The 10,600-nt window shown below is 43.5% G+C and overlaps 2 protein-coding genes across 3 annotated transcripts in view; one reads left to right on the top strand and one right to left on the bottom strand.

Moving 5' to 3' along the window:
• Positions 1-10,600, top strand: part of LOC137969397 (ankyrin-repeat and fibronectin type III domain-containing 1-like) — a 210,957-nt gene that overhangs the window by 92,034 nt on the left and 108,323 nt on the right. The window lies entirely within an intron of this gene.
• Positions 7,121-10,446, bottom strand: LOC137970995 (uncharacterized). Its single transcript, XM_068817687.1, has 5 exons — positions 10,308-10,446; positions 9,298-9,682; positions 8,662-9,054; positions 8,410-8,568; positions 7,121-8,198 (listed from the first exon to the last, which is right to left on the bottom strand). Exons 2-5 carry the CDS (start codon positions 9,379-9,381, stop codon positions 7,668-7,670), a joined length of 1,167 nt encoding a protein of 388 aa, XP_068673788.1. The 5' UTR covers positions 9,382-9,682; positions 10,308-10,446; the 3' UTR covers positions 7,121-7,667.

Below are 10,600 nucleotides of genomic sequence, written 5' to 3'. Positions count from 1 at the left end.
TTGCGGACGGGAAATGTCATCGGCAACAGTCAAACTGCAAAGCAAATAAAAGATCTGCGTTTTAAATATGAAATTACACTTTAAAGACTGAAATATTCGCAGCGAAATTCTACTTACAATTCTGTTGGGCAATCCATACTTCATAACACGGCTCTTTACATTGTGGGTGTGTCGATCGGTTGATTGCATGCAAAAGCGAATATTTAAATACGTTACGTTTTTTTTATATAAATAGACTAACTCGTCGCCAGGTCCTTTGCGACTTTATTTTGGCGCCCAAACGGAAGTTCTACTGCACTAGCGCAAATCACTCCGCCCGAGTGCGGAAATTAAGAGCTTAGCTCTAATTGAGCAACCATTTTAAGACTGAAATAATCATGCGAGTGTTCATTGTTCTTGAATTGATTTAAACTAGAGTAGTTCTGCATTGAGCTCTTCCTTTGTCGCAATCAAACACAGTTTGTGAATTGGTCTGTCGTACTCCCCATCTCTTGTCTTGATTCTCACTTTTCGAACAAGGCCGTCGTTTCCAGGATAGGTGCCTACAATACGCGCCATTCTCCATTCACATCTTTTGTGTTTGGGATCCAGCTCCAATACAAGATCACCGGTCTGGACGTTATCTCGCACGCGAAACCACTTGTTTCTTGGTAACAAGTTTGGAGCGAAATACTTCATCCAACTCCTCCAGAAATCAGCAACTCTGTTTTGGGTACTCCTGAGTAACTGTCACGGATTGATTCTTTCTTCTGGTTCTGGTTGTGGCGGTGGATTGTATTGGCCTAGCAGTAGGTCGTTTGGAGTGATCGGTGGGGCCTCCCAGATATCGTCGGAACTGGGGTACAGCGGTCGTCCGTTGACCATGTAGGTGATTTCTGACAGAAATGTTCTCCATTGTTCCTCGGAGTAGGCTTGGTTCTTGCAAGTGGCGTTAAGTGCTTGTCTGACTGACTTAATTAGGGTCTCAACAATTCCGTTTTGGTGACTCGCATGTGGTGTATTCCATTCCCATCTGAACTCGCAGCCAAATTTATCAGAGAGGACACTCTTTATCCCAGGAATATCCCAGTTCTGTGTGGTTTCCTTCAGGTAACCTTGGGCACCCACGAAGTTTGTTCCACGGTCTGACCAGCAAACATTAGGGTATCCGCGTAAGCAGGCAAATCGACGAAAGGCCATTAAGAATGCGTCTGAGGTTTTATCGGTGACCAGCTCTAGGTGGATCGCACGTGAAGTCATGCAAGTGAAGATGATCACTTGTGCCTCTTTCAGGGTTTTGCGACCGAGTTAAATCTGTACTGGTCCGAACATGTCCATAGCAGTGTTCGAGAATGCAGGGAAGCCAGCTGCTACTCTTAGGTTTAGGATCTGTCCCAAGAGCTGGTTGAGGGGCCTTTTCCGTAGTTTTCTGCATGTGACACATTTTGAGGTGACGGTCTTAGCCATTCTGCGGAGTCCAATAATCCAAAATCTTTTTCTGGCCTCGTGAATTAAACTCTTATAGCCACAATGCCCACGTCGTTCGTGGAGGTCACGCAGAAGCAAGATCACAAAAGGGTGGTCTTGTGGTAACATAATAGGCTTTCTCAACTCTTCCGGGAGACATCTGATATCTTCAAGTCGACCATGCGCACGAAGAAGGCCATCTTCACCCTTCTTTGCAACTAGTTTCTTATCCAAACTGTCTTCGTCGACGTGAAATTGACTCCACTTCAGAAGCTGGGTTTCGGCAGACTTCAGTTCCTGAACTGAAATGGGCCCTGACTTCGGGTTCATTTTCCGTGCGTTGTGAATAAAGCGACGAACGTAGGCAAGAGTTCTTCTTATCTTGGAGTACGTAGAACACGTTTTCAGCAAATGTAAAAGAATAGGATTTTCTTCAGATTCATGCTGATCTAGTTCAGGACATACTTCTGCGGCGGCAGTGCGATGTTTACCGGCTTTCTTCTCTTTCTGAAACGTTTTCTTCTCTTTTAAAGCTTCAAGGTCGTCCACATTAGTGTTAACTTGGGTGTGATCTTGAAAGTTGGGCCACTTTTCTTTTGGCAACTCTAGGAAGGATGGTCCCTCTGCCCACTTCATGAGATGATTAAGATGGATTCCTCTCGTCAGAGCATCTGCAGGGTTGTTGTTAGACTTGATGTAATGAAATTGGTCTGCCCCAATGGTCTCTTGAATTTCAGCCACTCTGGCAGATACAAAGGGCCTGAATTCCCGTGGTGGGGTTCTGATCCAGGACAAAACAGTTGATGAATCGATCCAGAAGAATCGTTCCCAGTCCTGCGCTTTTGTGAATTCCAATGCTTTTACACATGTGATGTACATGCGTGCGAGTGATAAACAGCCCAACAGTTCTAATCTCGGGATGGTTTTTTTCTTCAGTGGTGCTACGAAAGCCTTTATCATGACTGGAACACAACGATAGTTTCCGCCAGCAAGTTTATATGACTGCACCATAAGCCTGCTCACCACCATCGGAGAATCCGTGAATTTGAGGCACGCCCACTGCATTGCTTGGTTTTAGCTTGCGGTCAAAGTGAAATGACAGGAGATCATTTATGGACTGGACATTTTCTAACCATGTTTGCTGAATACTCTCGGGAAGGATGTCGTCCCAGCTGTAACCCGAACTCCATAATCCTTGCAAGTCAATTCTGAACTTGATAGTAACGGGTGACACAAGTCCGATAGGATCCCAGAGTTGAGCGAGAAACTTCAGACAGCTTCTTTTGGAGAAGCCCTCCAGTAAGCCAACCACGTTTTCTTTCTTGAAGGTAAACTTGTCTTCTTTTTTATCCCATTTGTGGCCAAGCAGATCTGTGAATCTCTCACCATCAGACTGGTCAATTTCTGAGCGGTTGGAATGCCACGCCTTAATTTGAAACTGGCCTTTTCCAAGGACGGTGTTAATTTCTTTGATTATTCTCTTGGCTTTTGTCGAGTTGCTTTTGGATCCCGCGATATCGTCCACGTACGCGTGATCTTGAAGTTCTTGGGCTGCGTCTGGAAATTCGACTTGTGAGACTTTAGCTAAGTAATTGATGGCGTTCGAGGCAATGTCTGGTGCTGGCTTGTCGCCAAAATTTAATCTGAGCCACTGGAAGACTGAGGGCGTTTCAGTTTTGTCGCTTCTCCACAAGAATCTGTGAAAGACTTGGTCATCAGGGTGCACTAGTACTTGATTAAACATTTTCCGGATATCACCCGAGTAAGCCACTTCGTTCCATCGCCAGGCCATAAGCACATTGGGAAGACTGTTAGTGTAATTAGGTCCTTTCTTGAGGTGATCGTTCAGGGAAAGACCGTCGTGGCCTTTTGAAGACGCATCGAAAACAAGGCGAACCTTAGTAGTTCTCTCTGGTGTGAAAACTGCTTGCAAGGGCAGATACCATTCGGGTTGACTGTGATCAACTTCTTCTGTAGGAATTTTAATTACGAATTCTTGTTCCAACAGCTTTTGTACCTCGTCATTTACGATTGCGAAGCATTCTTTTCTTTGGAACGACTTCTCGGCAGACTGCATTCTTTTAAAGGCAATGTCATAATTGCTGCGTTTGGGGGGTCCATTCTCATTCCAAGGCATTCTTACTTGGATTCTTCCATCTACCAATGTAGTTGAATCAGACAGGGATTTGACGAACTTGTTTTCTCGTAGCACGTTCTCACTACAAGTACACAATTCCGTTGGTTTAACTCCCAGCGTGTCCTGATAAAGTAGTTTCTTAATGTCGTCCTCAAAGCTCAATGTTCCGACTTCAACGGACTGTATCCTGGAACTGTTAACTTGTCCTAAAACGTACCAACCAAAGCAGTTACGTTTGGCAATCGGCTCTCCTGGTTCCCCAGACAAGGTATGAATGTCGACAAAGGCATCGACGAAATCTGTACCGATTAAAAGATCTATTGTTCCACCAGATAGATGCAGTTTGTTCCCAACTGGTTTGAGATGAGAGAAGTGTTCAATAGCTCCCTTTGAGATTGTCTTCGCGGCACTGCAAGGTCTCTTTATCGTGTATACTTCCAGGGTCTTTGTGATATCCTCTTCTGTACTTGAGGCAACAGTGATCTCGATGATTTCCGAAGTTTCAGACCTCTTCTCTCCACCTGCTAGATTCATAGTAAGATGGGTGGCTGTCCCTGCTATTCCCAGTCGTTCGGCTGCATTCTTAGATAGCAGACTTGTGTTTGATCCAGAATCTATCATCGCAAGCATTTCAACAAGCGTTCCACCTGAGTCCATAACCTTCACCTTTTGGACAGGACATAAACCAGTGATTAGCTTGACATCTTCCTTGTGGTCAGCGGCACAGTTGGTATTGCCTTCTGCAGGAACATCTTGCATTCGGAAAGGCACTGCGTTCGAGCTTAGATTCGAATTGATTGTCTCGTTGTGAAGAGTGCGGTGATGGTTCCTTTTGCATTTATCGCAGGTAGTACCGTCTGGTTTCTTACAGTCGTTCGTGTGATGTGGTCTAAGACATTTGCGACATCTTTTGCTCTGTTTGACTACGTCCCATCTTTGATTTACCGTTGAACTTTGATACAGCGGACAGGCAGCTAAATGGTGTTTCCACGCACAACCGAGTGGGCACGCTTCTTGATCGGGAGTTCTATCATTACTAGCAGCGTGGTTCTCTGTTCTTCTAAAGGTTGGTCCTCGGAGCTTCTGACGCCTCCAACACGGTGCAGCCATTGTTTTCCATATCATTGACAAATACAGAAATCGTCGTGGCGTAACGCGTGAGTGACTTGGAGTCCCGTTTAACATGTTTGAGATTATTCATTTCAGCTAACAGTTCGTCCATAAGTTTTCGCTCGTTTGCGAATTCAGTCTCAAGAATTTCCCAGGCTTGGTTAATGTCTTTACAGGTCTTAACTTGATCTGTCCAGAAGAAGCCTTTAGGCATCGCTTTTCGGAATCTTTGAAGTTGCTCGTCCTTGTCTTGTCCATATTTTTCCATACAGTGTCTAAACTCCCTTTTCCACGTTTGATACGTTCTTCGACTTCCGTCCCAGTTCGGAACTGTCAACCGCTCTAGGCTGCTAGGTTTCGATCCTATCGCAACGGCCATTTTCTCAATTGCAGAGGTCATCGTTTTCAAGGTTTCTGTGTGGTCAGGACCTTTCGGAAGAGCATTTTCACTTTGATATGCTGCGTATTTCAAAGTAATTTGGAGAAAATCAGCTTTGACTTTGTCCCCGAGTTTTCTGTTCGTTAACACCAATTCATCTTCTGATGAAGCGCCTTCTTCAATTAACTTGTCTAAGATTGTCTCTTGCTGCTTTTTAACAGATCTGTACTTCGATTCCACTAAATTGAACACTGCTTCGAGTCTTTCGAGTCCCGGTTTTACTGCAAAGATCGCTTCAAATTCTTCCATTAACTCATTAAGAATTCCAGCGGCATTGTTCATTTTTCCCATGAGGGTTTTTACATCAACTTTCGGCGGCATTGCGAAACGAAGGTGTAAATTGAAGTATTTTCTAGAACGGTCAGTCGCTCGCTTTATGGCAGTCGGTTGTTCTGGAAAATGATGCGTTTCTTTCGTGAATTTAAATGACTGTAATGATTCCAAGATCGGTCGGTCGCTTGATTCGCTGTCAGTTGTTCTTGGAAACCGGTCGTTTTGCCACGACGCTGTCCTTCGGGATCTTGCAGTTGATAATGTAACCTTCGATGAACAGAATTTTTGACTGATTCGCGCTTACGTAGCGAAGCGTTACTTAAATTTGAAGGCTACAGTCGAAGTATAGATAACCCGGCGTTTTATTTCTGTACTCGTTGCGGACGGGAAATGTCATCGGCAACAGTCAAACTGCAAAGCAAATAAAAGATCTGCGTTTTAAATATGAAATTACACTTTAAAGACTGAAATATTCGCAGCGAAATTCTACTTACAATTCTGTTGGGCAATCCATACTTCATAACACGGCTCTTTACATTGTGGGTGTGTCGATCGGTTGATTGCATGCAAAAGCGAATATTTAAATATGTTACGTTTTTTTATATAAATAGACTAACTCGTCGCCAGGTCCTTTGCGACTTTATTTTGGCGCCCAAACGGAAGTTCTACTGCACTAGCGCAAATCAGGTTGTGAGACAGGACCTCCGGCTTATCTTCCTTATCCGAGAAGACTTGAAAGTCTAACCATTTGCAGATGTACAGTATTGTGAAAAAGTAATGAGAACGTAATTCGACGAAATGCGCGAATTTCGGGGCTTTTCGACGAAAAATGGCGAATTTTTGTCCAGCGCGAAAGTTCGCAGAAAATTCGCCGAATTTTCGCATTGCCTATTGTTGTAGTTGACGCGAATTCTCAAGCGAAAATTCGCTTTGACCGATAATTCGTTCCGAAATCTCGAGCGAAAATTCGCTTTGACCGACAATTCGTTCCGAAATTTCTAGCGAAAATTCGCTTTGACTGTCAATTCGTTTTGAAATTTCGAGCGAAAATTCGCATTCACTGATAATTTTTTCCGATATTCCGAGCGAAAATTGGAGTCCCAAGTCATACCAGATCACAGCTCGTTTTAATACACTCTGGCCTGTTGCTGTTGTGACAAAAACTTGACAACTCGCACATGTGTAGAATGAAAGTGGTTTACGGTCGTTTCGCCTACGGGTCGTTTCGCCTACTGTCTGTTCGCCTACGTCTAGAGTCCATTCGCCTACGTCCAATATGTCAGTTCGCCTATGTCGTAAACTCCACACTATGACTATCATTTTGTAAAACTGTTGACCACCTTGAAACAATATACAAATGAACGTAAATAAAAACGAAAGATTTGACTAACCGGTCGTGTGGATAGACCACGCGTGCCACTCGTGTTGGCGAAATCTCAACCGCTACACTCCGCAAATTTAAGAGACTAAGGCTTAGGTTCGTGCGCAAAGTCTATTAATCACACATTGGCCCTTCCTTTGCCGTGGACCGGAATGTTTCGAAAAAAGATTGATAATAAGTAAGTTCTATTTTGTATTTTCTTTCCTTCCCTCCGCCATTTTTTTCGGATCATTCTCCCGCTGGTTTGTGAACTCGCCCCAGGCTTCACGATATCTCTGTTCCGAAGAAAATGGCGTTCTTCTTCGAAACATTCCGGTCAACAGCGAAGGAAAAGGCAACCCCTGAGCCTGATTAGGATTAGCTTTAAAATTGCCAAATTGAAGTCGATGTTTCGGTAGTGTAGAGGTTAAGTGCATTTGCTCTTAAGCCATTGAACCTAATGCGACATTGTTCGGTCAACATCGTTCGGTCAACTTTTTTTAATTCTAAGTGACATACGCTGCTAATCTATAATTGTAGTCCTAGTCCGGGTTCATTTCGCGACATTTTAGAGTAAATTCGTTAATCAGTCACTTTTACGTATAAACTTATTTATTGCTTACATATAGTAAGTTTTACCTATTACATGCGGGGACGTTTGGGTTGTCCGCGTGACTCCCGCCCCTTAAAACAGATCATTCGCGATTAATAGACAATATTCGTATTCTCGGTATTGGACTGGAACTAGCTTGCAATGGAGCCTAATGCGGGGGAATATATCAGAAAGTATTTGCATTCGAAAAGATTACCCCAGATTAGCCCCCAAATTAGCCTCCAAGCTAGTTCCAGTCCAATACCGAGAATACGAATATTGTCTATTCTAATAAACTCAATGTATGGTTTTACTGGCTACGAGCAGGTCCATTCAGATGGGAGCAGCAGCTGAGAAGTTGTGCAGCGTTCTTGTTGCCGGTCTGGTTCTGCTCCCAGGCGTCGAACAGTTTCTGCTGAAGTTGCCTGTACTCTCTCCTCTGGATCCGCTTTAATTTCTTGTCTGATATCAGCTTGATGGTAAGAGAAGTTAGGCGGGCTTCGCGATGAAGTAGTTCGATTAACTGATAAAACTGCAATCTGCATTTGCCACCGGCTCGGCGGTTGAGAGCATTGTGCCACCCCTCTATGTCGTTGTTGGTCCGGATTGGTTTATTAAATACACTCCAATCTCTTGGAAGGAAGATAGTACTGTCAATCCACTGCTCCTGGATGTATTCAATAAGATTGCGCAGGGGCTGGGTCTCTGCCTGGACGCTGAGGAGCACGAACATGGGTCTGATCTCGTGTTGAGGCAAGAACGGGAGGGCCATAAGTTTTCGGATGTACCGGTACACTGCGTCATTGCCACTATAGGCTGTTTGGAGACCAAGTTCTTGTACCTGTGATAGACAAATAGTCACAGTGGTCAAAATGTTATTGAGGGCTACTCAACATGATGCTTTGATATGAACTAACTAAAAAATGAAGGACAAGGGGGGGGGGGGGGACGGACGAAAAATTAGATTAAAAATCGGATAAGAGATGTTAACAATTTGAAGAAAAATTGTGCTCTGTATTTATAACAAATATAAAAAATGAACGGTCCCTAACCTTCCTCCACAGGGCCTGAGTCCAGTGAAATACGCAACCTTGAAGCTTCACTGTTGGTATGACTGATCTTAGCGCCTTCCAGATAGCCTTCTCGAAGTCGAGGGTGACCTGCTGGACAGCGGGTTGAATTGGCAGCAGGCGCATTACTTTCTTTATTACCTAATAGGGGGAAAAGAGAAAGATATGATCAATGTTACTATACTATGCTTTAGGATACATAAAAACTAAATAGATAACTATATAGATAACTACCTTTTTGTAGTCTTTCGTACTTTTCCCGGACATGAGAACGAACAACAGTGGAACTTGTTTCGTGTGGTCACCTGATCGAACGAAAGCATTGATCGTTACCAGCTGCTGGAATGGTTTCCGTACTAATTTAAATGTACCGTCAATATACCAAGACTTGGTCTTGGCGACGGTCATCAGTTGTTCAACTGTAGCGAAGATGAGATGTCTTCTTTCCTTCACGTAAACGTCTGCCTGAAAGAATCCTTCCGGTATGCAGTCCTCCACTAGTTGGAAGTCGAGGTCCTTAGGATCCTCTGGGCGAAGTCTCTGCCGCAGGCGGTTTGCAGCTTGCGCCATATGTTCTGGCTTAGGGAGTGCTGGACAGCGTTCGTCATTCAGCTCATTTAACAAGACCTGAAAAAAAAGAAAGAAAAGGAAAGTCAAGATGTTTCTTAGTTAATCGTCGCGCGGCAAAAGAAACAAGTTGAAGCGGACCATACAGTGAAATGATGAACAATGAATAACGACACATTGTTAAAGATCGTACTCCTGTTGCTCTAAAAACATATCTTTTAAAAAAGTTGTCTGTTTCCTACAGTAAGTATTCCACCCCCAAAATATTAGCTACGTTCGCTTGTGAGTCTGTAATTTATATACCTCTTCCACTATTGCCGAAGCCGGCTTGAACTTATCCTCCAGAGCCTTCTCTTTGACCAAATTTACGATCTTGGCCGCTGTCATTGCCCCTACTTCTGCTGCATGATTATGAGCGTTTTCTCCGGAATGGAAATTCCCGTCCCGCTGTATCACCGTAGCCTTGCACGCATTTCTCTGGGACGGACCACACACTGCCAATAGGTTGCATAAGACCGTTTGGATCTGACGTTGTAGCTGTACCCGAGGCTGTCCACTAGTTTGGTTTTGCGACGCTTGCTTCCCTCTTCTACAAGCTGGAACGTTACGTGGTGATTGTTTGGGTTCTCCAACGTGACATCTCCCAGGACCGGCTCTTCAATCGAAGATTCAACAATAGGACATGGCTCTGGAAAAAGGGAAAAAAAAGGAAAATAATTATATATTTACAAGACAAACATATTTTCTCAGACTTTACAATCAATTGTTTATTCACAGTAAACTTGAGAATTCAAAAGGATTAAGTTTGCGTTTCAGATAACTAAAGTTTGCATCGAAAGAATCAAGTTGTAGTAAACCGTTGTAGTAATTCGGATATCTTAACAATAATTACCTTCCTCGTTTCTTGAACCCGATAGAGGGCTTGGCGGGGCAGAGAACATAGTCACTTCTACCACAGTTCCGAAGTCTGAGGGTGATGCTGCAGAAACGGACGGCGTACTCGAGCCTGTTGGTTTTAAATAGATATAAGCTATTAGTTAACAAAAAATGGCGCTTGCAATATTTTCTCAGACTTAACAATCAACAGTACTGGAAATCAACCCTATCGACATAACAAAAAATCATGTACCTGTATTGATGAGTTTAGTTTGCGTTTTGTGGAATTCAGGTTTGCATCGAAAGGATCAAGTTTGCATTTTTGAAAATTGAAGTTTGCATATCGAAAGAATCAAATTTGCGTTTCAGAGAACTCAAGTTTGCATCGAAAGAATCGAGTTTTAGTAAACCGTTGTAGTAATTCGGATACTACTTACCTTCCTCATTCCTTGAACTCGATAGAGGGCTTGGCGGGGTAGAGAACATAGTCATTTCTACCACTGTTCCGAGGTCTGAGGGTGATGCCACAGAAGTGGGTAATGATGACTCTGGCAGAGCGGATGGCGTACTCGCGCCTGTTGGTTTTAAGCACAGATCACGGTCAAAACACGGTAAAGTACATCAGGCATTTATAATGTAACATAAAGCTAAAACTTATTACGAAAATGTTACTATTTCTATTGTTTCATTTTTACTGATAATGACGTCGTATTTAAAAGCACAACCCGCC

The sequence above is a fragment of the Montipora foliosa genome, chromosome 9, assembly GCF_036669935.1.
Source record: "Montipora foliosa isolate CH-2021 chromosome 9, ASM3666993v2, whole genome shotgun sequence".
NCBI lineage: Eukaryota > Metazoa > Cnidaria > Anthozoa > Scleractinia > Acroporidae > Montipora > Montipora foliosa.
The sequence above is the reverse complement of the archived record's forward strand: the minus strand, read 5'-3'. Positions and strand labels throughout refer to the sequence as shown.

Excerpts from the sequence above, each read along its gene's own strand:
- LOC137970995 (XM_068817687.1), bottom strand. The coding sequence starts at position 9,381 with ATGACAGCGGCCAAGATCGTAAATTTGGTCAAAGAGAAGGCTCTGGAG. Across the intron at positions 9,055-9,297 it reads CTTCGGCAATAGTGGAAGAG|GTCTTGTTAAATGAGCTGAA; the intron begins GTATATAAATTA and ends CTTTTTTTTCAG. Across the intron at positions 8,199-8,409 it reads CTCAGGCCCTGTGGAGGAAG|GTACAAGAACTTGGTCTCCA; the intron begins GTTAGGGACCGT and ends TGTCTATCACAG.